Here is a 26,686-nt window from a genome sequence, read left to right as displayed (position 1 = left end):
TTTCGTAGGGGGTGCATCCTCTCACGTCGACTCTGTCAGGGTCTGCGCCGATATCGAGCAAGGTCTTTGCGGCGCCGGCCGCACGGGTACTTCGTGACAGGCTTGCGTAGTGCAGCGGTGTTAGTCCGTCCTCGTCTGGGGCGTTGATGTCGGGTGTGCAGCCCGTTTTCTGGCCGAGGGCAACGTGGAGGTGGCGGATGATCTCTGGGTAGGCCGCCGCACTTGCGAGATGAAGAATACGCTTCTCAGATACAAGATCCAATGAATCAGTATTCAGTAAGGCCTTGACTGCTAATGAGTTACCGGTCGCAACTGCTAGAGCTAGGACTGTTCTTCCGGTGCTGTCTCTGGTGTTAGGGTCGGCACCCTGCTCCAGCAACAGGTTCAGCATACAGTCCCCTCTCGCTTGCTCCAGAGGCCTCTGAGAGCGATACCAGCTTCGCTCTCTATAAACAGCGAACGATACAGCAGTGCGGTCATCAGCGTCGCGGGCGTCAAGATCAATCGCGTCGTTCCTTAGCAGGCACCGTACGAGGTCATGATGGCCGTTTCGGACGGCAACCATGAGCGCCGTTCTGCTCTTCCTACCCACCCTGGCATTGACGTTGACCTTTTTTGTCTTGAGAAGCATGTCCACAATCTCGATCCGTTGCCTCTGTTCCTCGTCCAGGCGCGGTGTCTTTGTCCGGGGTATTCCCTGGATACTATCAACGAGCGTCACATCTCCTATCGCTACATCCAGTTTCAAAAACTGCTCTACCGTGTCGCTATGTCCCTTGAGGCAGGCATAGCGCAAGGGAGAGCACCCATGTCGAGGCTCATGGGCGTCCAGGCTGTCGCTTTTCAATCTGCACACCAGACCTGCCAGGCCGAACCAGGCGCAGAGATGAGCTGCGCTGACACCTTCGTAAATAAAGGTGCCCGGACCCTTCAGCCCCAGACTGGCACGATTAAGCTTTGCGACGAGCTGGGTATCCTGCAATAAACGCCATGCTTTGCCCTCGAGTGTAGAATCGCCCTCTAAGGCAGCCAAGCGAACATGGTCCCCCCCATGCTGCAAGGCATAGGCCAAGAGCGGATACGACTCGAGGCTCTCACAGTGTGCATCAAACTGCTCGTGGCGGAAATAGTCCATGCAAAGCGAGGCCATTGCAGAGTTTGCATTCTTCAAGCGCGGCTCATGTTCAAATTCGCTGAACACCGGCCTCAGCGTATCGTGAAGCAGCCGCACGAACGAATGTTTCACGTCTCCCTTGTCCACGGTAATCAACCCGTTCGTCGCGCGCAGAATATACGTCCTCGGATGTAAGTTCAGGCTCCCGATGTCGCCGGAATCGCTCGTAAGCGCCAACGCATGCTGTATCGCGAGAAGCGGCAAAGCCCTCAAGGCGACGGCAACGTAGGTGAGCGTCTGGAATGCAACCTCGAGCTCGGGTTCATCTTTGTACAGCTTCAAGGTCTCAATCCTTCCTTTGCAGTACCCTTTCAGATGACCAAATGGCATGTAGTCTAACTCGTCGAGCAGCTGCTGCTCGGTCTTTGGCTTCACAGGCAGACTGAGCAGTTTCTCTGTCCAGAGTTTCGCGAGGAGGAACTTTCCTTGTGCTTTGGATGCAATAATCTGCGCCACCTCGTGTAGCAGATCGGGATTATTATGCAGATAGCCGACCGCTGCAGGCTCGTGCGGCGGAAAGTGATGCAGGCGCGCGTCACGAAGGTCACCGCACGACCTGGGGATGTGTTTGAGTCTGCTCTGGCAGTATAGACCGAGTTCCTCGTCCCGAGCGCGTACTTCTACCCGAACAGTATCGTACTCGGTGCCCTTGTGATCCTGAGGACAGGCTTTCCCCGTGTCCTTACATGCCAGGCAGACATCAAAGTCGCCATCGTTGCAGTCACAGTGGAAGTAGACAGCGATATTCTGCCGATTGCAGATATTGCAGAATACCACCGCAGTGGTCTCTCTGTAGCCGAGCGATGTTGTGAGAAGGCTCAGCTGAAATCCATCCTGGATAAGCTTCATAGGATAGATTTTCGCAACGTCAACAACCTCGGCGGAGCACTGATTGAGTCCGTCTACGATCAGGTACGTCCGGTCGAACTTGGCTAGGAGCTCCTGGAGGATCTGTTTGAGAAATGCCTCCGTCCGCGGTGCGTGGCTATCGTGTGCATCCGTGAGAGTCGATGGGAGCTTGGCCTTGGGGTCGAATTGGATCAGCTGTCGGACTATGTAGCCTAAGATGGTGTCTGGTGTTTGCATCTTGCGTATACTCGGCTGATCACTTAGATAGATGGCGATGACAGGACGCGATGGGAAGGATGTTCGGAGGTGTTTCACAATATTCGCGCATAGATCGGTCTGTTCAACGAATATTAGTACAATGGGTTTATTTATTTTCCTTGTCCTTTCTTCTCTTTCTTTCTGTTTCGCAATTCCAATGGTCGTGACAACATGCCTTGCCAGTTCCAGCCTCACCACAAAGTCTGAGCTGCCAGCGACCTCCATCAGTCCACCGTTTAAACTCTTCCGACTCCACTAGCCACTGCCCCGTAGCTACGAGATTGCGGTTCTCCGTCGGGGTCTCTAAAGGCGAAAGCCATTCTAAGATCTTGTTCCGTTGAGCAGCATCAAAAACCGTTTCGATCCTACGCATGGTATCATTTACTATAGGCTCAAAAATACATGGTCAATGGAACTTTCCGATCCAAGCAACGCTCGTGGCTTCTGCCCGGCGCCCTGCACATGAAGTTGCAACGTACACTGCTTGCTCGCCGACTCCGATTCTTCCACTACCTGAGGCGAGATCACACCAAGAAGATCCCTGGCGTACGCGGCCGCCGTCAAAGCAGCATATGGCTGCCACTGCTTGTTCTTATGAGTGTCCGCATAGTCCGCGATCCCGCAGATCGCAAGGCAGGGGAACCTGTTCGCGAGGCCTGCCGCCTCCATCTCAAAGCAGAGAATCTCGTGTCTCTCGTGCATTTCATCGCGCAGCTCACCGTCCCGCAGAAGAGTGTCCGCCGATGCGACAAGTCCGTAGTGCACGGAGGGCGTCGTTCTCGATTCGCGGTCCGTCACCAAGTGTGTGCGATCGCATTTGTCACAGCAATTGATACCGCTGTCGGCGGCGTGGTGATAGGGTGCTTGGAAGAGCAGATCGCGCTCGCGACCCGGGAAAGAGAAGATTACTTCTCCTTTACGGATGTTTTCTATTGCCCGGGCCATATACTCTTGCATCTTCCCTCTCCCGTCGTCATGGTTCAACTCGAGCTTTCCGGTGGCAGATATCAGCAATGTCTGGGGCCGGTTCAGATGCGACTTGATCTCGTATCTGCCGGGGTATTTCGTGCCCTGGTCATACTGCAAGATCCCGCCTGCGAGACATCCGAATGTCCATTAATATCTGCCTGTGATGAACAGTCCACGAGAGCATGGCACTTACCATGGCCACCATCTGGTCTACTTATCACCACATCGCCCAGGAGAATATCATTGGGAAAGCCGCGCGGATCGGTGGCATTGACAGCACCGCCGGCGATTCCTACCTTCAACCCGAAGCGGATCTGCGTGAACGTGCGGATCATGTTGACGGCGGCTTCGGCTAGAGAGGCACGACCCTTGACAACTACCCCGACGATGACAACGTTGTGCTCTCCCATGCGGCCCAAAAAGTACGAGTTTTCGTCATAGGGGGTGTTTGGTGGGTTGTGCTCTTCGTCGAGCATGGCTTTGGCCGCCTGGACCTCGACCCGGAGAACGCAGAACCACCCGACGGTGTAGGCTTCGGGGCTGAACGTGGCCATCTTTGAGAACTTTTTTGCCCCTCATGCACCGTTTGATTGCTTCTGGTATATGAGGTAAAGTGCAAGGGGTCAGAAAGGAAGAGTCAAAGGCCAGGCTGAGACTCTTCGCAGAGTCAAGGGATGGGTGGGAGACGAAGCAGACGACGAGGCTGACGGTACATGGTTTCATATCAAGGGATCTAGTCAAATACGAAGTGGCACAGTCACATACAGGGATGTAAGTTGGGGGTATGTCACTCCGTCTAAACCGTTTGCATGTAAGGATCATCGGCATCCCCGACCCAATCCTACTATTCTAGGTAAAATGGAATGGGCGTGGCACCAAGGGGAAGGGGCAGATCCCCCACGATCTACATTTTTTCTCTGTAGCGTTCTCGGCAAAACCCAAAGTCAGGGGTCAACGGGCCGTGAACGAGGCGCACCGAAGGAAGAGGGTGTCCCTGGCCCAGCAGATCATGCTGCTAGGGTACCAGCGAGGCTGATACCTGAGGCCGTGAATGAGATATATCAAAGAAAGAGGTTATCCCTGGCCCAGCAGATCATGCCACTGGGGTACCAGCGAGGCTGTAAGTCATGCATGTCACTTTCCCACCTTCAGGTCAGATGCACGGTAGCCTCGTCTTTGTGAAACATTCCCCACACGAGGCTGATACCCGGGGCCGTGAATAAGATATACCAAAGAAAGAGGTTATCCCTAGCAGAGTAGATCATGCTGCTAGGGTACCAGCGAGGCTGTGAGTCATGTATGTTACTTTCTTACCTTAAGATTAGATGCACAGTAACCTTGTCTTAGTAAAATATTTCTCACGCGAGGCTAATACCCGGGACTGTGAATAAGATATACCAAAGAAAGAGGTTATCCCTGGCAGAGTAGATCATGCTGCTAGGGTACCAGCGAGGCTGTGAGTCATGCATATTACTTTCTTACCTTAAGATTAGATGCACAGTAACCTTGTCTTAGTAAAATATTTCTCATGCGAGGCTAATACCTGGGACTGTGAATAAGATATACCAAAGAAAGAGGTTATCCCTGGCAGAGTAGATCATGCTGCTAGGGTACCAGCGAGGCTGTAAGTCATGTATATCACTTTCCCACCTCGATGTCAGGTACACGGTAACCTCATCTTAGTGAAACATTTCCCACGCAAGGCCGGTGCCTGAGGGCTCGAGAGCCTTGAAAGAAAAAAGCAACAAGTATTACGACTGGGAGATGAGGCAGGCTGAGGTTGGAGTTATAAGAGACAGTGCGCGTTGTTTGCTAGTGATAGAAGAACACTCCTCATGTATCGACGAGATAGGAGCCCATAATGCGCAGATTTCTGTTTTTGCTGAGCCTTACACCGGTGCTGGTGGCATCGGCGCCTTCCAGCACGTCTGCTGCTACTCCCAACCCAACCGTCTGCGGTGACATTGCCAAGAGAACATGCAAGTCGTCCTATCCATAACTTCCCAGGATGCCGAGCTGACGACAGCCACTATTCACCAGCTGGTGGTGTGTTTCCCGCAAGAACGGTGTACGATTGTCTAACAAGCGTCCCCTTCAATCCCGCGGTTGGCAGTCGGTTGCTCAAATACGTCAACGACACGGTTCAGTTCCATAGCACGCTTGCTTACCTCGCAAACCCCCCACCGGGCTATCAGCAGCCCGGTGTTGACTTGGTGGCAGGGCTTTCTCAGCTTCAACGTAATATTGACGAGGGGGCTTTCGTGAACGAATACGACTTCGAGGCAGCGCTCCACCGGCTGCTCCACGCCGGCCATGATGACCACCTGCGCCTAGCCGGCGGGATACTTTCTCCCTTTGCCTTTGGCTCTCCACGGGCGATTGCATCCGTGTCCCTGGATGGAAAGGAGCTGCCCAAGGTCTACTTCGCTGGTAGGTTGCTGTACCTGGGTCCACTGGTCTATCTCCCAGCGCTAACGGGATCATGCTCTAGAGGACCTCTTTGCCTATGAAGCAAGTGATGGCTCAAGTGAGCCCTCCGCTATTGCAACCATCAACGATCAAGACGTTGTCGAGTACCTAACAGAGTTTGCCGCCGTCAATGCCGCCGGCAAGCTCGAACCGCACGCGGAGTGGAACATGCTGATGCAGAGCGGTGCACTGGACATCCAAGGTTACTTCGAAGTCTTCTACAGCGGCGCGACTTTCTATCCGGGCGAGTCGATTGCATTTGGCCTCGAAGATGGAACAGTCTTAGAACCTGAAGATTGGGACGCACTCTACTTCAGTCCTGGAAACACCGGGCCGCTGGAGACCGGGGGCGATTTCTACAACTTTTTTGTCCTGAACCGCTTACCGGCCTCCTACACGGAGATGCCCGAGCCACCCAGCTCGAGTACCCTGATTGCAGAAGACACCACCTCCTCATCTGCCGCACCGGCTTCCAGTCCCACGGAGTTGCCGGACACAGCGTATCCTCGAGCCCCAGATGTCATGCAGCCCGGCGGGCTACTCAGAGGGTATTTCTTAAACGAGTCGTCTCTAGCAGTGCTCACCATTACCCAGTTTGACTCGTCTGTCGGGATATCTAATTCGTTCATCGCCACAGTGTGGCAATTTCTTCAGCGCAGTCGGCGGGCAGGTCTGCGGAAAGTGGTAATCGACCTGCAACAGAATTCCGGCGGGCATCCTCTTCTAGCATTGGAAATCTTTCGGCTGGTGAGTTGAGCCTTCCCTGATATGTACCCTGTGCTCATGAGCTGCGAACAGTTCTTCCCGTCCATCGATCCATTGGCAGCAAGTCGTCGACGCGCCCATCCGATGGCGGACGCTCTGGGATCTACTTTGACTCCGTACTGGCAGAACCTGACGACGAACCACAGCGCCTACTCTACCCTGTTGACTAACGAGTGGGTCGTCGCTAGTCGATTGGATGCAGACACCGGCCAGAAATTCACAGCGTGGGACGATTACTTCCACTCGCCAGCTTCCTACGGTGGTGATCACTTTACAAACTCGGAGCGATACGATCCATTAAACCACTTGTTTGCCTTGGAGGCGGCCGGCATCACCACCGACAATCTCAATTCATCGCATTCCACCCAGCCTTACGAGGCAGAAGACATCATAATACTCACCGATGGTCTCTGCTCGTCGACATGCGCACTATTCACGGAAATGATGCACCATGAAGCTGGCGTCCAGACCGTCGTAGTAGGCGGCCGGCCCAACCCCGGACCCATGCAAGCCGCCGGTGGCACACGCGGTGCAGCAAGCTACAGCGCCAGACGTCTCGACCGCGACATCTCAACGGCCCAGAAAATCGACCGATCCACGCGCGGGCAGTTTCCAGACCGCCGGTATGACTTCTTGATCACCGGACTCACAATCAACCTACGAGACCAGATCCGCTCCGGCGATGACGAGGCATCTCCCACCCCGCTGCAATTCCAGTACGAGGCCGCCAACTGTAGGATCTTCTACACTCCGAAAACATGGTACAACTACACTAATTTGTGGACGTATGCCGCGGATGCAATTTGGTCGGATCCGGGACTCTGCGTCGCGACCTCCACGGATGACCATACGCACCCAGCGCCCCACCGGCAACCCTACACTGTCGATACCACCAAACCAGGCACGTCCAAGCCTGTCGATTATCCTCCACAGAGCAATGACCCCTCCAACGATATCTTCTCTGGGGTGCGCCATACGACAAACTACGATCTACGTCCCTGCAACGAGGACAGTGACTGCACAGGCCGCCACTTGTGCCGAGAGGTCGAGGTATGCCAGAATGGAGTTTTAAAGCCCTTGACGCGCTGCATCCAGTCCTGCTCAAACATACATGATTCGTGCGATTACGGGAGCTGCAAGTTCGACAGGATCAGGAGCGTCTTTTGCAATGGTCTCAGTAAGCGAGGTATAAGATCGAAAGGCTGCCATGACCCCGGCCTTTGTCACACACCAGTGAATTCACAGTGTCTTTACATGCAGCGTGACACCGAGACTTATAGGGGGGAGTCTGACCAGTGGGTGAGAAATTGGTCAAATCTGGCCAACTTCCGAGGGTTCGATGCTTGCGATGCGTATAATGGGTTCGAATATTGTTACACGTTGGATGGGAAGAAGAGCAAGATGTTTTCTTGGGAAGATGGGCTCAATAACGGTGAATACGTTGTGCATGATGGGGAGGACGACCATGATGGATTGGGTTATGTTTGAGAGACCATGTATGTTATATGAGGTTTTCGTAATTGAGGGAGTCATTGTTGTATTATCTTGCAATATATATTCTTACATCTCCTTTCTGTGAGTCTATGAAGATTGAGACTCGATATACAAATGATTGATGGTAAAGTGGTTACCGGGCCAACCGCATTGACCGCCACGGACCACACAAGCAAACCATCCCTGTCAGCACGGCGACTCCAGTTTTGACGTCTTTGACAACCTCATCTCTTCTCTCTGGGTCCAGCGTTGATCAGTTCGGTTTTCCTTCTTCTTGACTTTTTTTTTCTCTTTTCCTTTTTTAACTTTTCTTTCGGTACATTTGTTGTCCATCTTTTTTTTTTGGCTTTTTTATCGTCTTTCTCCCACGAGCCAAGCAGTTCAGGTCTGTCCGTGGTCAATAATACTTGGCATCGAGCTGTCGACAAAGCTTGAATTTGTTCAGGGGAAGATTTTTTTCGATTACTATTGCGGAATTACCGAATTCATGCGACAGTCTTGATCTCAACTAGACAGAAGGTCAGCGTGGGAGGTCATCCAAGGCATCAATCTCGGTCTCGATTCCCCGAAGGACAGAATATATATTCGATATAAAATGAGCGTTCGCGTCGTCGCGCGGGTTAGGCCGCTTCTCAAGTCGGAACGAGAGTTGGACATCATCTTGCGCACCGATTCTTCCAACCAGACCGTTCCCAAGAGCGACCACACCTCCGAGGACAGTGCGGCGTTGAAGAAACTCAGAGATCGAAACACAGTCGTGCGGATACCGAACCCCAAGAACGAGGGCGAGGAGTACTCCTTCCAGTTCAATGCCGTCTACGACGCCGACGCGCCGCAACAGGAGCTCTTTGACGCAGAGGGTGCGTGGTCGAGAACGCTGTCAACCCCCGTGGTGTACTAACCATCTCCACAGTGGCTCCTACGGTTAAACACCTATTCAACGGACGCGATGTCACCTTGTTCGCATACGGTGTCACAGGGACAGGGAAGACGCACACCATGCGAGGCGGTAAAAGCCTGGCCGACAGGGGCGTCATCCCGCGTCTCCTGAGCACCATCTACCGACGCAGCCGGAAGATCGAAAAAGACAGCCATGGGGAGAAGTCCGTTCAGGTCTCTCTGACGTACTACGAGATATATAATGACAAGGTCTTTGACCTGTTTGAGCCCCCGGAGAAGAGGACCCTGGCGGGACTGCCGCTTCGCGATAACGGGGGGAGAACGGTGGTGGTGGGGTTGACGGAGCGGCCGTGCTCGAACCTGAAAGATTTCGAAATCCTGTATGACCAGGCGAACACGAACCGCTCCACGTCGGCAACCAAGGTGGGTGTCCTTCTCGCTGTTCATGAACCTGTGCTAACTGTCTTGGTTAGTTGAACGCCCACTCGTCGCGATCGCACGCGATTCTAGGCGTGAAAGTCGCAATCAGCTCCGAAGAAGAAACCCGCGTGAGCACAGTGTCGGCGATTGATCTGGCCGGCTCAGAGGACAACCGTCGCACAGACAATGATAAGGAACGCATGGTCGAGTCGGCCAGTATCAACAAGAGCCTTTTTGTGCTGGCCCAGTGTGTCGAGGCCATCAGCAAAAAGGCCCACCGCATTCCCTATCGCGAGTCCAAGATGACCCGGATCTTATCCCTGGGTCAGAACCACGGCCTCACCGTGATGATCCTCAACCTGGCCCCCCTGAAGTCCTACCACTTGGATACGCTAAGCTCTCTCAACTTTGCCAACCGCACCAAAAAGATCGAAGTGCGCGAGGTGGAGAATGAACCCATGTTCAAGGGCCCTCCGAGGCCGTCGATGCGACCTTCTCTGGCAGCCCTGCGTCAACCCCTGCGGCCGCTGACAGCGTCTGTCAACGCCAATCTTGGCGCTACAGCGGGCAAAGATTCGGAAAAGCCTGGCGAAAAACCCGTCAAGGCGTTCAGTGTCTTTTCGGACAGACAGAAAAGAATCTCTGCCCAGTTCAAGAAGCCCGAGGTCCCGAAACGGCCCTCGCTGAGTGCAGATGCGCCTGCGCCTCGTCTACCGAGGGCCACTCGACTTGGTCAGCCGGCCCTCCCGCAGAGGAGCTACGACGAGATCTCGTCCGCCAAGATCGAGGAGATGGTGGAGAGAAAGGTCGAGGAGATCCTAGCGGTGCGGGCGGTCAGCGAGCAGTCGCGACAGACCCAGGTCCGGGAATTGAACGAGCAGATGCGCAAGCGGCTAGAGCAGCTCGAACAGCGCATCGAGGGCTCTGAAGACGCCCGAGCCGAAGGCCTGTCCTACCTTCTTATGGCAAAACAGCACCAAGGACGCGGGGAAGACGCCTCCGCACTACGGATGTACCAGCTGGCATTGCCATTCTTCCCCGACAACGAGAAGCTAGCCGCGAAGATCTCGAAGCTGCAGGTGCGCACCCACGGCCGGTGCGTCTCCGAGACCGACACCACGACCTCATTAGCCCCACCGAGCACCAAGAAGGCGCTCGGCAGCATGCTCTCCCTCAACAAGCAGCCCACCCGAAGCAGCAGCCTCAAACGCTCCGCTTCGGACTCCGACGCAGACTACGAAGAGGCCGAAACCTTCTCCCATCTTAGCGACGACGACGTCCAAGAAGTGACCCGCTCGCGCCGCCTCAAACGGAACAAAACCAGCCCATCCGTCGCAGACGAGGAATCCGCGCTCGCAGACGACGAACCGGCTCCTTCGCCGCGCACCATCCACCTTCTCTCCGTTATCAACTCCCGCGACGTCAGCCAGATCAAGTTGCTAAAGGGCGTTGGGGCGAAAAAGGCCGAAGCCATCGTCGACTGTCTCTGCGAGATGGACCACAACGAGGATGAGTCGCAGTCTCAAGCGCAGATGGAGATCCACAACCTTGTGGAACTGAGTAAGTTGAGGGGCGTGGGTGTGAAGAGCGTGGAGACTATGAGGAGTGGGTTGTTGGCGTAGTCTTCATTTCACTTGCTTGCCTGGGTTGATTTGTTGCTTGGTCGGTTGATTGATTGGTTTATTTATTGTTGCGCTGATTGCTGCATTGGTTACTTCGTGCATCATGCATTTGACGGGGGATATATATGCATTTTGGTGATAGCGAGGGTGTTGGGGTGTTCTTTTCTACCTTCTTCCTTTTCTTCCTTCTTCCTCTTATTAGCTTTTGTTAGGTGTGTTCCTTCTTGGGAATATGTCTATACTCGCACATGCAATACAATACGTACCATTTATGCATTCACTTCTCAACTAGTATACAAATAGTTAATTTATCTCATTAGCAATACCTATCTCCTCCATGATAAAAACCACCTCAACAACAATAGATACCTAGGTACCTACGTAGTATCATATATCCAACAACCAGCCATCCCCTAAGTTTAGTACCTAGGTAGTTAATAGTGAGTTAGTAGATACCCCATCAACTCCGTGCTTGCTTGCTATTCTGTGAGATCTTGGTTATTCCTGGTACAACTTTGGGCGGTTGTGCTATCTACTCAGACTCATCATGGGTTAAGCATGCCATGTTCTCATCCGAACTGAAAGAGGGAACACTAGCTGTAATGCAGAAAACAAGAAAAAAAAAATATGGACGGTCACATGCGATTAACACAAACCATCTATAATACATGATTGAGCCTGCAATGGGAGACTTTCCAAAAAAAAAAATCATGCATCAAACGCACGATGAATCCACAGCCCATATCTACTGCGCCTTGATCGGCTTTTCGAAAATCACCTCCCCGTCCTTGGTGATATCAGCAATCCGTTGCGCCGATCCCTTGATTTCCATTTCCACTTCCTCGATTGTCCGCGGCGGTACGGGTGCCACGGTGATGTCTCCGACGATCTTCTTGCCTTCCTTTTCCTGTTCAGACTTCGGGCCGGTGGTTAGTCCGCGCGGGGTGTCTGCGATCTCGTTCACCTGCTGGGGGGTCAGGATGTCGTTGAGACGGGGCCCGCGCGTCTGGATGAGGATGTTGGTGGGGCCGTCGAATTGGAGGAAGAGCTGTTCACGGTGAGTGTTTGATCTTTGGTGGGATACTAGGATGGGACGAAAACCTACTCTGTCGCCCCAGATGGTCTTTCGCGACCAGGTGCGGAGGGTGTGCAGCACTTTCATGGCTGTCTTCCAGGTGTCAGAGTCCGACATGGACTGGATGAACTTGGATTTCTGGATGAACCCGGGCCAGTTCTTGAGTCCCGGGATTTGGAAGTTCAAGGTGGTGGACTTGAAGCGGTAGGGACGAGGGGGGTTCGAGCTCATGGTGTACGCGACGACGTTGCTGGTATGTGTTAGTTGATACTATGGATTGAATGGCGTAGTCATACCTAGGATGAGCGATGTATTGCTCCCCCGCCTTCAGTTCAACGTTGTATAGTTGACCGTTGCCAACGAGTGCCATGAGTCCTCGCCCTGTGACCTCGGAGTTGCCCCAGTGAGCCAGACTCTTCGCGGGGTTAGTTCGAGTCTCAAACGGGGCGGATAAAGGGTCGTAAACAAACCAGGTTCGTGTTTAGGGTCGGTCGAATAGTGAGAGACCGTCCGGTCCAGGCCAGCAGCGCGCGTCGCTGGGCCACGATCCAGTCCACGGAGCCATTGAGGTGAACGACAGCAAAGGATGTGTTGGGAGACCGGACCGAGACCAGAGCCGTCACCGGGCTGGCCGAGGATACCTTCTGGTACAGGAACGGAATGCCGACAGCGGCTCTCCGAAAGGGCTCCAGCGCACTCAAGGACGAAACCACCTGTGGGAAGTGACCGTTAACGATTGGTCGTAATCATTGCATGGGGAGCTCCATACATTATCCGCCTTTCCGCTTAACCCAACCAGTGTCCCCCGTCGTGTGTATAGTTTTTGTGAAGCGGATAAAGAAACCGATAGCAGCGAGTATGGCGCACCGACGACATCAAACCGAGCGTCTGCATTCTTCCTGTTAGCAATTCGCTTCATTCGCCCGCGTATAATCCCCTCATTCCATTACCACCGCTGAACCAGACAAAAAGAACCACAGTATAACATACCCGCCGACTCCGCCGAAGCAGGGGTGCTCGTAATAGGCAACCCGTTGCCGCTCGTCGCAGGCCGTTCCGAGGGCGTCGCGCGAATTTGGATGGACCGGGACTGCCACCCGCGGCGCGCCCATGTCCCTTGTCGCACGCGGGGAAGAGCCCGCACGCCACTCCGCAAAGATTGACTCTGACTCATTCTGGCAATGGAAGCAGAGAGGGAGAATGGATTGGCGGGAAGGGGACGAAGTTCACGAGAATGAGAGATTCAAGATCGTAGGCGGTCGGAAGCAGCAGATTGTTCGATGAGCTCACTCGTCACCTGATCGGGAATAGTGTCGTTTTGAGTTGGACAGAATCAAGTAAACAATTCAATCATCATCCAGATGTTGTATACGAGTTTAAGTGGATTGATTGAAAACACACTGGTTATATTTTAGTGAGGTAGAATGTTCAGGATCATCAGGACAAGCTATTTGATATACTACATGGACATACATCATTCAGTCATCACTCGTGGAGATCACTCGAAATGTATTGCTTGATCGGTGTCATTGTATATATCTAGGTCGATACTCACTCAAGAAAAGAAAGAGAGAGGAGGGGCTCATGGAAGTAGGGTCAATAAATCGTAACCAACATACTCGGTATAAGGTTAGATCAAGAATTCTACTATACCACCCAAAGTCAGGATTGCGATTCTGCAGTAGGGAGTTTCTCAAATAAATATGATAATCTTGAAACCGGACGAATTTAGGATCCTCTTTTCAATACGTGTCAATCTCGAGTCAACCTGTACCAATGGTTTATTGAAGATCTGCTAGAAGCTGAACGGCCTGTCGAGCTGCGTGTCAAGTGCGCTTTCGAAATGTTCCAGTCGCTCTGGTGGTAGACAGCTGCGATTCCTAATTCCAAGCAGACACGATACTCTGCACAACACTTGACCAATTGACCGGATGGCGTTATATTTGAACTCGCTTTGGCTTTGGACTAGCTCTCAAACCAGCGACCTCCGGGCCGGGAGCCTGCTGTCATGGCCACGGGGACTGTGGGCATGATTAGAGAGATCAGTTTACAAAAGATTCAAGTCTGGTGATCCATGGAGTCAACAACAATCAAGAGTCAGCAGCAGGTTCCTCTGCATGAGGAAAGTAGCTCGTAACAGAGTTGATAACCTTCTTACTATCATCACTAGCTGGTTCTAGTCAGGACCTAATACGGAGTCCTCTCAGGCTAATGACGGCAATGGGGGACTTCCATCTCCTCTGGGAGCCACGGATCCCTAGTACCGACTAGTAGTTTGACCCCTTTTCGTGTATGGACTCGACGTCAAACCCGCCCGTCAAACTACCATCGCCCATTCATACTGGTTTTGACGATATATAACGAATGGGCGGGGTCCGTCAGGAATTACCCTCGTCACTTGCATGATCAAGTGGAGTGGCCTGACCTGCAGAATGTGCCACGGGGATTCCAAATTCTTCGCTAGACTCCCAAACATGAACCCTCCAGCGGGTCTAGATCATACGCTTGGACGTACATATGCCATGCGAGTTGGGCGTCCAAGCAGGATAGCAAGTGGGTCTGACAGAACCATGGCAATGTCATCAGCCGAATTTGGAAACCGCCATGTGGCGATGGTTTGGAAGTCTCAAGGAATGGATGCCGGGGTAACCAATCTATACTATTTATCCAGATGGACCTGAAGAAGTCACCTCGAGAATACTCAGAACGAAAGAACGAAAGAAAGAAGAAAGATGAAAGACGAAAGACAAAAGAGTTCATCAGTTCTCAGAAATTCCCGCAGGTCCCCTGACTAATCCCGATCTGGTTTAATGTGGTCGACTATGTGCAGATTAGTGCCTGGATTAGTGTGGACTTAGTCAGGATGCACACGCAACCATCCCCAAAGCGGTAACTTATCAGATGAATCCCCGCTTTCCTTCTAGACTTCTTCTTTCCATCAACTTCCCGTCTTTCTCTTCTTCTTCTTTTCTCTCACTTCTGTCACTTCTTGTCTGTCTCTCTTCTCACTTCTTGTCTGTCTCTCTTCCACATTCGTTCTCTGAGTCCATCTGTTCTCTCGTTTCTTCTCTTCTATACTTTCGTTTCTCCCCCACATCCGCATTCCTTCTCCATTGATCCCCTACCCACGCCCGAGACTCACGCGGCTTATCTGGAGATATCCTATTAATTACTGTGGGCCATTGCCATTCCACCAGCCTTCGCTCCTTTTAGTCCTTCCCCCCCCGATCCAATCTATTCGTCCACTATTGTCCCCCCCGCTCCCAGACCTGCCTGGTGTCTATCAGTGTCCCCGTGCGCCCCCCCCATTTCCCACGGTTTCGGTTCCTCCGTGCTGGGTTACACCGGATCGGATCTCTTTGTCTCTCACCTGCTGCGACAATTGATTCCTCTCTGTCATCTCCCCTTTTTTCGTCGATCGACATTCAATTGTTGTGTCCATACTCTCCACGTCATAAACAGTCAATTCGGAACCAATCCGCCAGAGGAATCTCTCCGCCATTGCACAATGGGTTTCATCGATAAGTTGCAAGCCAGTACGTCTTACCCACCGTGGATCCCACGCTCCAACCGCCATGGTCGCTAATCATTGCCTCTAGAGATCGAACTCTACCGTCTGGAGCAGCGCTACGCTCGTCGCAAGCATCGCAGCACCTTCTCCGACGTCCACTACGTCGACGGCGAATATGTCTACTCCAATGGCGCAAACTCCCCGACGGGCACCGTCTCCAAGAACTCCACGGGAAACCACTGGAAGGCGTCGACCTCGAGTTCCGCTGACTCCCGATGGCGTTGACCTGATGTGATTTAATCGACCACGATTGCGAATTATCCTATCTTCTAGCGCTCTATATCCTCGGCGTTACGATTCGTGCAGATGATGTCATGACTTGATTCCATTGGTTGGCTTGTTCATCCATGGGTTGAGACTCAACGAAAAGTTCACTTTATTCTTCTTTCTATCGACAGCCGCAATTGGATGCGATCTACCCGAGCCCAACACGGCTACGAGTGCCCCGGGCTTGGCGTCCTCTGCCGAGCCCGGTTACAGCCTCAGTCTCTCCTTCATCTCGAGACGGTGATTAGGAGGCATCTCCATATTTATTCCCTACGATTTACCTGATGTTAGGTGGTTTCTTCTGGTTCCCAAGCTCCATCCTCTAGTCGAGGACGAGTCGAGTCATCAATTCCTTTCTTGTTTATTGTTCATTTTATCTTTGACTGCACATTAGCGAGTCCTCATGACTTGTGGAGTTATTTCTTGTGGATATCTACGTTTACATTCCTGTATATAGACCTAGCACATGCTTCAATGATCATACTTTACTTTACCTATTGAGAGAATTGCTCTTCTACAGCCCTAGCAGATCTACCAACCTCAGACCTCGGAGGATGATAAAAACAGCCAACAACCTCATCAACCACACTAATTCCCCCAAAAAGAAAAAAATAAATAGTATACCTACATATAACTACACAATCACTTCTTCGACCTCCGACTCCCAATCCCCAACCTCCCCAAATTCGACAAACTAGACTTATGCTTCTGCGGTCCTCCACTCCCACCAGTAGTCCCACCACCACCACCACCACCAGACGCCCCCCTCTGCAGTACCCCCCCATCACGTCCCCCACCACCACTTCCACCACCACCTTCCCCAGTCGAAAGCCCAGGCCCACCCCTCGGCGCATCAGGCAACAGCCTATCCCGATGACGCGTCTGCTCCGCCGCAGACAGCGCCGCCGAAAGCGAGGTGGAGTGGCCGAAGGGGCCCGAGTCGGCCGAGTCGTGCTGGTTATGCTGGTAGTGTTGTTGGGGGTGTAAGGCGCGGCGGGAGCGTTCTTGGACGGACTTGAATTTGTCGAGGAGGTCGACCCACTTGATGGAGGGCTCTTCGCGTTTGAGCCGGCTGCTTGTTGTGGGGGTTGGTGTTGTTGAGGAGGTGGAGGATGTGGAGGTTGAGGAGGTTGAGGAGGTGAGGGTTGGTCTTGTTGGGGTTAGTCTTATGTTCATATATGTATGTGTGTGTGTGTGTGTGTGTAAAGAAAATTTGGGCGATAGGGTTGGGGTAAAACGCACCGTAATCCCGTATGTAAAAGACCGATGTTGCTGACGCTGTTGAGGCGGTTTTTGAGCGCTGCAAAGGCGGAGCTCTGCGGGAGGAGCATGAGCACGCCGTAGAGGCATTTGTAGAGGTAGGGGTAGCGTTCTGGTTCGAGGAGTTGGAGGCGGAGGTCTGTATTGCTCATTAGGGTCTGCTATTTGCGTATGGAGGGGATTGTAGGGGATGTCGGCTTACAGGTGAATACTGGTGACTCCAATAGCTGGACCAGCTTGTCGATCTGGATTAACATGTTGACTGTCATTTCGAGTTCGGCGCTGGGCGCGTTAGTGGTGATGAGTGGCTTGGATGATGGGTTGACTTACAAGACTTGGAGGAGGTTGTAGGCCTGCTCGTACGCTTGGGCGAGCAGACACAGGGAGAAGGTAGATACAGCGTTGTGGCACCATGATCGGAAGAGCGCCACGAAGAACATTTGGCCTTCCTACTCGATGGTTAAATTGAGTCAATGATGATCAGATGGGTACGTACTCTAGAGTCCAAATTGCGCAGTCGTTTGCGCAGGTCGGACAGCTCGGGCGCCGTGATCAGATTATTGTTCAAGTTTTGAACCATAATGCTGGCGAATTCAATGTCCTAGATGTCCTGAGTTAGTAAATGACCACAACCTATTACATTACTAGGTAACGACAAACCTCCTCCTTCTCTAGACAGTCGGCTAGAGTTCTGTATATACGTTCCGGGCTGAGATTCGTACAAAGCTGTCGGATGATGAGATTCCCGCGAACCTCAAGTAGGCCCCGATCCGTGGAAAACAGCTGGAGCAAGTTCACCATGAAGGACTTGAAATAGCTGTCATCGCTGTTTCTCGATATCTGCGAGAGAAGCTGCAGGTCTTTGGTAACGACCGCTTCGGCAGGATCAGACAGCGTCTTTAGCAGAGCAGGGAACGTCCCATCGTTGAAAGCGACCACCTTTTTGGGCGCCTTCCGGTGAAGCATGATGAGCCACGAGAGCGCGGCTACCCGTGTAGCTTCGTTCTCGTTCAGAAATTGCAGGGTCAGTGAATTGACGGCTGCGGCGTAGTCAAGGTCTGTCGGCGGCACTGATGTAGATATTATACTGCTGCGGGGGGTTTGAATGTTCGAGCCTTCTTGCTGAGGTGTCGCCTTTTTGGACTCGTTCGGCGATGCATCGGGTCGACTTCCGGGTGTAGACGATCGCCGTTCGAGAAACTCTTTACTGGTCGTTGCTGCTTTCGACGATGCAAACTGGCGCGGTTCATCCGACATGTCCTCCGACAGTGATACGATGTACCCCAGTAGAGACGTGTTGACTCGGTTTGCGGCCTGTCGCACTTGGTCCGAGCCACTGGACATCGCTGGTAGGACCTGAGTAAGGAGACGTGGAACAAAGGGGAGGATGTCTTCTGGGTTGATTTCGAAGAAGCTGTCGATCCATCGCAGGGCCGTCAACTGCATTTCCTCAACTACATCGGTAAGCTTATTACGTGTTGCGCTTGATGCTGATGCTTACCAAAAGACGTGTCGACAAAGCCCACCAAAATGTCCAAGATCCTGGGATAATCGATCTGGACATCCTGTCCCGGGATCCAGTCCCCGTCGGTTTGTAGCCCCTCTTCAATAATTGACCCCGATTCCGAATCATCTATGGCGTTTTCACTAGCCTCGACCTCGGCGCCTATCGTCTGCTCGGTGGTGGTGCTGACACTCCCGCTGGCCGTTGAGCGGCGGTTCCCATTGCTCTCGCTTTTCTGGCTTTCTTCAATCCCTTTCTTTAATCGTTCGATTCTTTTGATTTCTGTCAAGAATTTGTCGAGCAGATCTTGAGTGGCGACATTCACGTCCGTGTTTGTATCTCCCAGGAATTTAATCAGTCCACCAAGAAACTCCGGCAGATACGCAACGAGTTCCAGGTCCGGAATGGTGTCCAACAAAGCCAGCCATGACACCAAGAAATTCCGCGTAAAAGGGCTTATAACGTGTATTCGCTCTTTGAGCAGCGGTATGAATTTCGGGAGGGAAAACGCCGTCGGAAGGTCCGCATCTTCCAACGTTTCCGTGTCCGATGCTTGTTTGTCGGAGAGCTGGAGGACCGAGACATACGAAGCCGCCGATTCCGAAACGATGTCTTTGACAAGCCTATCAAGAAGTTCGGCGCCGTTCTTCACCGACATTTCCGAATCAGAAGCTAACTAGGTTAGAGTTAGTGTGGACGCACTGAACAAGGGACAAAAAAGTGTAGAACAAGTGCAAAAAACGGTAAGAAGTAAAATATGGTTGAACGCGAACAAGAAACTCACCTTGCTGAGATCGTCAAAAATCTCATTGAAAAAGAGTAATATTTCCCCCTTTGCGACTTTGGCGATGTTGTACATGCTCTCGCAGGCATAATATCGGACCCGCGCATCCTGGTCTGAGAAACAGGCCAGTACAGGCGGCACAATTTCCTTGAGGTAGGGCGCGACACCCTCCTAGTATGCGCGTCTCAGCACCACTCGAGAGACGATTTATTTCCAGTAAACTCACAGATCCCAGAGCTATCGAGGCCGCGGCCAGTCCGATGAGGCCTCCGTTTCGCGCGTGTGGTTGGTGGACGGCGTAGGCATAGTCATGGCATAGTTGATCGACGACTTTCTGGATTTCTTCGTGGTCGCCTTTGAACGCGGCATCGCGAACGACTTTCTCGAGTCTGTAGAATGCGAGTCCGCGTTAGCAGGTGGCAGCTAGACACGGGTAATGAGGAATGATCAGACATACTCCAACGCGCCCTGTTTTCTCCGATCGTAGAGCTTGTCGTTCAGCAGACGCTGAATTGTATGATCCATCGCTCAGTCAAGCACAAATCGTAATGTGTATCAAGCTCCGTGTTGTTAAGAAAAGTTCATGGTGAAAGCCTTGTCTCGTCTGTCGGTCTGATTAAGGTGGGGGCTGTCAGCGTGCTGATCAGTTTATTCCCGCGGCATCGAACCCGGTTGGAATTCGGAATAACATACAGTTGCCACACAGAAGAATGGGTCCCAGAGGAGTAAACAAAACAATAACAGTTAGTAGCTCCACCCTGGTTCAATAGTTGCAAGCTCGATTCGTAGGGATGCGGGGAGCGTTCCAGGCAGATGTGTTGGCAGCGTTGACGGGCGTCTCGGTGGACTCGAAGTGACGTAGTGTCAGACTACTGACCGCCCTGCCATCATATACAATTCCTAATGGGGGAGGGATCTTCACTGCGTTTGGCATCATTGATCATGGTCTATCAAAATGGCCTTCTCGTCTGGTCCAGAAGATCAAAGTATGGATTTCGCGAGATTGTCGGTCATAGCCAGAGCTGGCATTACAAAGCTCTTTGTGAAGAACAATCAGACCGGCTTGGCCCGTAAATATATTTCAGGTTCTAGACTTGGTTTTTGATATATAAAACTCATCACCTTGAGCTATAATGTGTCAAAAGACCAATTTAAACAGTCAAATATTGATGCATTGGTGATTTTTAAGATTATGAACAGGCTGCGAATAATTCGAAGATCGCAGGAAAACATGCAGAGTCAAAAATAATGCTATGTAAGGAAATTCTCCATGTTGACTAACATGTTGGCCGATTGCGTGGATGACATTTGACTCGGGGTGGTCTACTGATTATCAGCAACAAGCAAAAAGATGTAGAGAATGCAATTCACCATCAGTAAGCACAAGCAGTCATAATATATAATGACCAGGTTCATTGCTTCTCGAGGTGACAATGCAATCATGCATATCAGCGCTCACAAAACATGGAATCAGCTGCATAAAAAAAGTTAGATATGACATACTACCAATATACACTCTCACGAAGATACTCACATGATAGATTCCAACTTAGAGAGTGGTTTGTGACATTTATCTGGTCTGACTTTACCTACCCGGATAGTCTGGAAGCAATGGGGTCCTCCACCCTGGAGTCTCCACCTAGGAAAGAATAGAAAAGGGTGGTATGGATATGCGACAAATTTTCGGCTTCTTACTTCTTGCTAGAGATAACATGGTATTTGTTATCATGGGCTGTTCCATGTTTTGACAGCCACTGCACTAAAAAATTGAATCAGTATTTGGTCAGGCTTGGTATGACTGATATCCCAATGTTAAATAGTGGGTTTGTAGGAGCGATAGGAGATTAGGGACGAGGAAAAGAAGGTCAGGTTAAAGAAACAGAAGGCTCTTAAGCAGGTAGAAATATGAGTGAATGTCAAAAGCCCTCTTCACTTGAAAAAGAAGTATTCAAGCACGCGCATTACAATATATGAGAAATATGTTAGTAATTGGTATCTATCCTAATGCATATAAAACTCCCGTCCATTGTCAATCGCAAAACGTCCAAATTCACGCCGAGCATAAGCAATGGTCCAAAGATATAGATATAAAAGCAGATCGTAACAGTGAAGCATATCAGTGACTGATATATTGGAACACAGCAGACACGTCCCTCTCACCAGTCTCCTGACGGATCAGCAAGTCCTGGATCTTGCTGAGCGCGCCGGTCTCCCCGTCATTCACAAAGTGATTCCAGGAGCTGGTGTCACCATACAGCATAGCCGGGGCCTTGACAAACTGCGCTCCGTCAGGCCGACACCGCTTGCATTTGAAGGTGTCGTGTGTGTCACTTCGGGTTTCAGGCTTGAACTGGAACAGTTCTCGGAGCGACTCTGCGGAGAAGTGCCGCTCGACATCTTCCGCCGAGTCCACCACACAGGACGAGAGAGACTGCTTGTGGGACTGACGCTGGAAGATCTTCTCCTCGATCGACCCGGTAGCGATGAAGCGGTATACGAAGCAGTCCTTTTTCTGCCCGTCACGCCAGACGCGAGCCAGTGCCTGCTGGTCCGCAGCGGGGTTCCAGTCGGGGTCGAACAGCACGAGACGGTTTGCGCCGATCAGGTTCAGTCCGCAGCCACCGGCTTTGCTGCTGAGGAGGAAGACGAATTCCTCACCGTCGGGGTTGTTGAATTTGTCGACTAGCTTCGACCGTTTGTTCACGTTCATGGTCCCGTCTAGTCGTAGGGACCCGTAGCCCCTCGTTCGACAGAGCTTCTCGAAGAGATCAAGCGTTTGGGTGTAATTGCTGATGAGAACGATTTTGTCGTTCGTGTCTTGGCGGATGCGCGCCAGCATTCGGTCCAACACCATCATCTTCCCGGAGTACCATGTTTTGATGTCGCGATCACGCCCTCTTGCTTCAGGGGGGACGTAATCTTCTGGGTACGTAAACTCACATCCTGGTAAATCGCTGGAGAGGTTGAGGAGGTCTGGGTGGTTGCAAAGCTTCTTTAGAATCCCAATGGCCTTCAGCGGCTGACTTCCTTTGCCTCGGAGGAGGCTTTTGATTTCCGGGCTTTGGATGAAGTGATTATACAAGCCCACTTGGAAATCGGAAAGGCCACAGAAAACGACATGCTCGTATTTGACGGGCAAGTATTTTGTCAAGATATCGTTCGTCCGGCGGATGATGAATTTGTTGACGATGGTGGAAAGCTCCGCCAGACGTTCGTCACCCTTGGCGCGTTCTTCTTCGGTCCCGGCTGCATCCCTCCCTCGGAGAATCGGCAGCTCGAACCGCTTCCGAAACTCGGCTTGGGATCCTAGCAAATTGGGATTTGCAAAGTTCAGCAGAGCAAAGTACTCCGAGAGATCGTTTTGGATGGGCGTTCCGGACAAGATGACTCGACGCTGTACATTGAGACTGTCGAGGGCCGTCCAGGTCAAGCTGTCTTTGTTTTTGAGTCGGTGGCCCTCGTCGCACAGAAGTAAACCAATAGGACTGTCCTTCAATGTCTCGACATACATGCGGAGAGTCTCGTATGACACGATGAGCACAGGCCTGACGACGGAGCGCCCGGAGGAGATCGCCCATTGCTTGATTTGGGAAGTCAACTCGGTTTTTGATGCCTTGCCATCTACCGCAAAAGGCGTGATGGTGCCCTGCCCCAGCCATTTGCCTGTTTCTTATGAGATACTATCCAGTGTGCGATGTTCCGTTCGGTACTTACCAAGTTCGTTTGCCCAATTGCCTACCAAACTTGACGGACACGCAATGATGCATTTCTGGATGGTCGTCTTGCCCGCTTCAGGTGACTGCCTTAGAAGCGTCCACATCAGTGAGATACATTGAAGCTGTTGTTGTCAGTTTATATACGTATAGGATAGATGCAACTAGACCCACTGTTTTCCCTAACCCCATCCCGTCTGCCATGATGCAACCACTCGCATTCTTGTCAACCATGCCAGTTGTACATCGATAAAGAAACTGGACCACGTGGTCAGTTGAATCTGGCATAAGAACATGCAGTATCCTCTTACCTTGACGCCCTCCACCTGATGGGGCCGCAGAACCTTTGCCAGTCGCGGATCAATAACCACGGGAACCCTGGGACGCTCCTCGACCTCCTTCTTGATACCCAATATATCCGCCAAACTTTTATGCACGAGCGGTTCGTCCAACTTGGGTTTCTCGCTCTCAGCTAGTTCCTCATCCTTCTTCGAAGCTGGCTCATCGACATCATCCACAGTCGGATCATACAACACAATAGCAAACTCGCCACTCGGGTCGTGCAAGGGCTTCACCACAAACGTAGCACCCTGCCTCATCCCCAGCGTCGGCGCAGGGCGTGCCCCATCGAATCTATCAGCCGATTTATCAATCAACGGTATCATGAATCTCTGTCTAAAGGCCACATCTTTGTCTTTTGGCTTGAACACGGGGAATCTATTGGCGTCTCTGGTCGCGAGCGCGAGGCGGTCCTCGTTCGTGTACGGCTTTGCATTGTCGTCGTCTCCCCCTCCGTCCGCGCCTGTGTAGTCCACCTTCCGTCGCTTTCGGGCTGGTTTAGTCGATGCTCGTGTATAAGTTGCGGAACCGGGGCATTTGAAAGGTTTTGCTAGTCGGTCGGTGGGCTTCGCGGACGGGGTGGTTTGGCCTTCAGCCCTTGCTGCTGGCCGTGGCCGATACCTTGACAAGTCAATGATGATTGTGGTAGCTGTATCAGAATGATGTTTCCTTACATTTGGGGCGTTTCACTTCAACTTCCTCTTTGTTGCGTGTATATGTGTATGTCTATCTCTGTCAAGGCACTGACCTGTTGACGCTGGCAGGCAGACACGCGCCCCATCGGCTTGGCGCGTTGACCGCCGTCATCAGAACACCAAAGTAGCACGCCCTCACGTGATGATAGCGGCCGTCCATTGCCCCGCCACGGGGGGGATCAAACCCAAAAGATAATAGTACATAAATCGAGACAATGATAGTCCCACCGCAATCCATTCCAAATTGACGTCGGGATTTATGGCGTCGGACTTTTGGGCTGGGTACATTAGCGGTGCCATTGGCATTGTCATTGGGAACCCGCTGGACGTTGTTAAGGTTCAACTGCAGGCAGGCCAGGCTGCGGATGTGGTTGCATCATCGTCGTCTCGTCCTACCGGCCGATTTGAGAGGACCACCTCTTTGGTACGAGGTCTGTCTGACCCTGTGTAACAATGCATCGACTGTTAAAGCTACAAATCTGCTGACATTAATCGACACTACTAGGTGCCGCCGCCCCCATCCTCGGATACGGCGCCCTCAATGCGCTGCTCTTCGTCGCCTACAACCGGTCACTGACGACGCTGGATCCGTCCGTCTCTGACCCTACAAACCCCCAGACCACCTCGCTATACAAGATTTGGCTTGCAGGCGCCGCGGGCGGAGTAGCCAGCTGGGCGATCTCGTCTCCGACGGAGTTCATCAAATGCAGAGCGCAGCTGGATACGCGACCCGGCGTCTCGTCGTGGACGGTCGCTAAGGACATCCTCCGCAGCCGTGGGTGGACCGGTCTCTACTACGGAGGAGGGGTGACGTGCGCCAGAGACTCCATCGGCTACGGGTTTTAGTATGTGACGCTTCCCCGGTTTCTTTACTGTTGCTTTGTCTGGTGTCTGACCCCGTGCAGTTTCTGGTCCTACGAATACTGCAAGCGGCTCCTGGCATCTGAAGATGATGATCCGCAAAAGGTTGGACTCAAGGTGCTTCTCTGTGGTGGCATTGCCGGTGTCGCCACGTGGGCATCCGTCTTTCCGCTCGACATGGTCAAGACACGGTTGCAGGCGCAGACCATTGGAGTGTCGCCCGAGGACCGATCGTTATTGCAATCGCAGCCCACCCAACACACCCGACAGCCTTTGAACGCCTACCAGCTTGCGCGACAGGCTTACCGGGAAGACGGACTCCGAGTGTTCTACCGGGGTCTCGGAGTATGCAGTATACGAGCGTTTATTGTGAACGCTGTTCAGGTACGTCTCGTCCATCTACAATAACTATACCAAGGGAGGATACTAATCCATACAACCAGTGGGCAACCTACGAGTGGCTCATGAAGTATCTCCAGGAACCACCGAAGATCCCCGACGCAACACATGCAGAAGCATTGTAAAGTACATAGCCTACTGTAATTAACCTCTTGGTATTAAAGCTTGTAAATACATTTCACCCGACAAGTTCACTGTGGGACCCCCAACCTGACAATTAGCAAGACTCCGAAAAGCGGCGAATTCGGACGGGTCACCGCGGGACGAAACCAGCGGGCGTCGGCACAAGCGCAGACAACTGGCGATTTTCGGCGCATGTGGTTTCACGTGCGGGGCCTGGCAATAAGCCGATCGCTGATTGGGTGAAAAGCTCTGTTGGAGATTGGGGCCAATCATATCGTTGGAAACACGACGACATGCGATATGAAAATTTTTTTTATGGTTGTCGCGCGCGTTGAGGCCGTTGGGCTGGCTGGCGGGCTGTTGTCGATAGAATCACAGGTTGGGATTTGGATTTCGCTGCTGCATGGCAGGGAATCGCCTAGCCACAAGGGCGTGGACTTTCCAGTATTAACCCGGGCTTAAGCTTCCATGTCGACGACCATTTCCTGCGTGCGCACGCCGTTGTCGGTGCGCATGCCCACGGCGGCGTCCGCTGTTTTCTGGGTGTGCGATTCTTCGCGCAGGATCTTCACTCTATAACGTAGATCAAAAGTCAGCGTCGACGATTCCAGACAGACGAAGAGGGGAGATGTCCCATCGCGACAGCACGCGACAAGATGCGCCGACTGATAGATAGATAGATATATAGATTGAACTAACCTCCGCTTGTGGTTCTTCCCCTTGGCATGGGCAAGCAGATTGTGCTCGCTTTCAAACCATTTCGAACACTCGACACAATAGTGACGACCCAGACCTGGGAGATCTTCAGCGTCCTTGGTCTCTTTGTATTGCGCCAGATGCTTGGGCGAGTCGATATCCGACTTGACTTGATCGTAGCCTCTGCAGACGTCGCGTTAGAAAATCCTCCTGTATCGCAAGGTTGAAAGCAAAAAAAACAGGCAGTGTAGACATACCTAGTCAAACGCTTCGTCTTGATCCTGCGCACGGGGGCCATCTTCAATCTGACTATCTATCCGTATCTAGATCGTATATCACAAGGCTCGATGCTATCGGGTGGCTCTCTCAGGTAAGCCTTGCAGAAACCACGATTACTCCCGATATCCGGAACAACGGGCAACAAGCGGTCGTCGGGAAAGCGGGTCAGGTTGGCCTTGAAAATCCCGCCCTTTGTGCGC

The 26,686-nt window shown here is 52.2% G+C and overlaps 8 protein-coding genes across 8 annotated transcripts; 4 read left to right on the top strand and 4 right to left on the bottom strand.

Moving 5' to 3' along the window:
* Positions 1 to 155: 155 nt before the first annotated feature.
* On the top strand, positions 156 to 814 carry BDW47DRAFT_109610 (uncharacterized protein). The gene has a single exon (XM_024813505.1). It carries the CDS (start codon positions 564 to 566, stop codon positions 789 to 791), a length of 228 nt encoding a protein of 75 aa, XP_024669863.1. The 5' UTR covers positions 156 to 563; the 3' UTR covers positions 792 to 814.
* Positions 815 to 2,649: 1,835 nt separating this feature from the next.
* BDW47DRAFT_109608 (uncharacterized protein) lies at positions 2,650 to 3,006 on the bottom strand. Its single transcript, XM_024813504.1, has one exon. The coding sequence runs from the start codon at positions 2,981 to 2,983 to the stop codon at positions 2,666 to 2,668; it is 318 nt and encodes a 105-aa protein (XP_024669862.1). The 5' UTR covers positions 2,984 to 3,006; the 3' UTR covers positions 2,650 to 2,665.
* Positions 3,007 to 5,111: 2,105 nt separating this feature from the next.
* Positions 5,112 to 7,972, top strand: BDW47DRAFT_133231 (uncharacterized protein; the record flags this gene model as incomplete). Its single annotated transcript, XM_024817789.1, has 5 exons — positions 5,112 to 5,208; positions 5,291 to 5,680; positions 5,742 to 6,466; positions 6,518 to 7,661; positions 7,719 to 7,972. 5 exons carry the CDS (start codon positions 5,112 to 5,114, stop codon positions 7,970 to 7,972), a joined length of 2,610 nt encoding a protein of 869 aa, XP_024669861.1.
* A 351-nt stretch (positions 7,973 to 8,323) lies between these two features.
* Positions 8,324 to 11,166, top strand: BDW47DRAFT_109607 (kinesin family protein). Its single transcript, XM_024813503.1, has 3 exons — positions 8,324 to 8,838; positions 8,892 to 9,301; positions 9,352 to 11,166. The coding sequence occupies exons 1-3, from the start codon at positions 8,574 to 8,576 to the stop codon at positions 10,918 to 10,920; spliced, it is 2,244 nt and encodes a 747-aa protein (XP_024669860.1). The 5' UTR covers positions 8,324 to 8,573; the 3' UTR covers positions 10,921 to 11,166.
* A 250-nt stretch (positions 11,167 to 11,416) lies between these two features.
* Positions 11,417 to 13,191, bottom strand: BDW47DRAFT_109603 (AIM24 family protein). Its single transcript, XM_024813502.1, has 6 exons — positions 12,986 to 13,191; positions 12,765 to 12,883; positions 12,466 to 12,708; positions 12,292 to 12,410; positions 12,026 to 12,245; positions 11,417 to 11,968 (listed from the first exon to the last, which is right to left on the bottom strand). The coding sequence occupies exons 1-6, from the start codon at positions 13,167 to 13,169 to the stop codon at positions 11,666 to 11,668; spliced, it is 1,188 nt and encodes a 395-aa protein (XP_024669859.1). The 5' UTR covers positions 13,170 to 13,191; the 3' UTR covers positions 11,417 to 11,665.
* A 2,312-nt stretch (positions 13,192 to 15,503) lies between these two features.
* BDW47DRAFT_127739 (uncharacterized protein) lies at positions 15,504 to 15,791 on the top strand (the record flags this gene model as incomplete). Its single annotated transcript, XM_024816759.1, has 2 exons — positions 15,504 to 15,531; positions 15,595 to 15,791. The coding sequence occupies 2 exons, from the start codon at positions 15,504 to 15,506 to the stop codon at positions 15,789 to 15,791; spliced, it is 225 nt and encodes a 74-aa protein (XP_024669858.1).
* A 684-nt stretch (positions 15,792 to 16,475) lies between these two features.
* Positions 16,476 to 24,440, bottom strand: BDW47DRAFT_119197 (DNA-dependent ATPase RAD54; the record flags this gene model as incomplete). Its single annotated transcript, XM_024815324.1, has 14 exons — positions 16,476 to 16,983; positions 17,076 to 17,232; positions 17,296 to 17,375; positions 17,424 to 17,542; positions 17,590 to 17,694; positions 17,754 to 18,547; positions 18,595 to 19,273; positions 19,382 to 19,552; positions 19,608 to 19,770; positions 21,529 to 23,044; positions 23,096 to 23,219; positions 23,269 to 23,352; positions 23,406 to 23,999; positions 24,357 to 24,440. The coding sequence occupies 14 exons, from the start codon at positions 24,438 to 24,440 to the stop codon at positions 16,476 to 16,478; spliced, it is 5,178 nt and encodes a 1,725-aa protein (XP_024669857.1).
* Positions 24,441 to 25,969: 1,529 nt separating this feature from the next.
* Positions 25,970 to 26,505, bottom strand: BDW47DRAFT_127735 (putative C2H2 finger domain protein; the record flags this gene model as incomplete). The annotated part of the gene is made up of 3 exons (XM_024816758.1): positions 25,970 to 26,084; positions 26,211 to 26,390; positions 26,465 to 26,505. The coding sequence occupies 3 exons, from the start codon at positions 26,503 to 26,505 to the stop codon at positions 25,970 to 25,972; spliced, it is 336 nt and encodes a 111-aa protein (XP_024669856.1).
* Positions 26,506 to 26,686: the final 181 nt, after the last annotated feature.

Source organism: Aspergillus candidus, assembly GCF_002847045.1.
Source record: "Aspergillus candidus strain CBS 102.13 unplaced genomic scaffold BDW47scaffold_41, whole genome shotgun sequence".
Taxonomy (NCBI): Eukaryota; Fungi; Ascomycota; class Eurotiomycetes; order Eurotiales; family Aspergillaceae; genus Aspergillus; species Aspergillus candidus.
The sequence above is the reverse complement of the archived record's forward strand: the minus strand, read 5'-3'. Positions and strand labels throughout refer to the sequence as shown.

Bases quoted from the DNA above. Each gene is read 5' to 3' on its own strand.
- BDW47DRAFT_109610 (XM_024813505.1), top strand. From the start codon at position 564: ATGAGCGCCGTTCTGCTCTTCCTACCCACCCTGGCATTGACGTTGACC.
- BDW47DRAFT_109608 (XM_024813504.1), bottom strand. From the start codon at position 2,983: ATGCACGAGAGACACGAGATTCTCTGCTTTGAGATGGAGGCGGCAGGC.
- BDW47DRAFT_109607 (XM_024813503.1), top strand. From the start codon at position 8,574: ATGAGCGTTCGCGTCGTCGCGCGGGTTAGGCCGCTTCTCAAGTCGGAA. The intron at 8,839-8,891 runs GTGCGTGGTCGA...CCATCTCCACAG, and splicing joins GGAGCTCTTTGACGCAGAGG to TGGCTCCTACGGTTAAACAC. The intron at 9,302-9,351 runs GTGGGTGTCCTT...TGTCTTGGTTAG, and splicing joins GCTCCACGTCGGCAACCAAG to TTGAACGCCCACTCGTCGCG.
- BDW47DRAFT_109603 (XM_024813502.1), bottom strand. From the start codon at position 13,169: ATGAGTCAGAGTCAATCTTTGCGGAGTGGCGTGCGGGCTCTTCCCCGC. The intron at 12,884-12,985 runs GTATGTTATACT...GGAAGAATGCAG, and splicing joins TGCTTCGGCGGAGTCGGCGG to ACGCTCGGTTTGATGTCGTC. The intron at 12,246-12,291 runs GTATGACTACGC...AACACATACCAG, and splicing joins CAATACATCGCTCATCCTAG to CAACGTCGTCGCGTACACCA.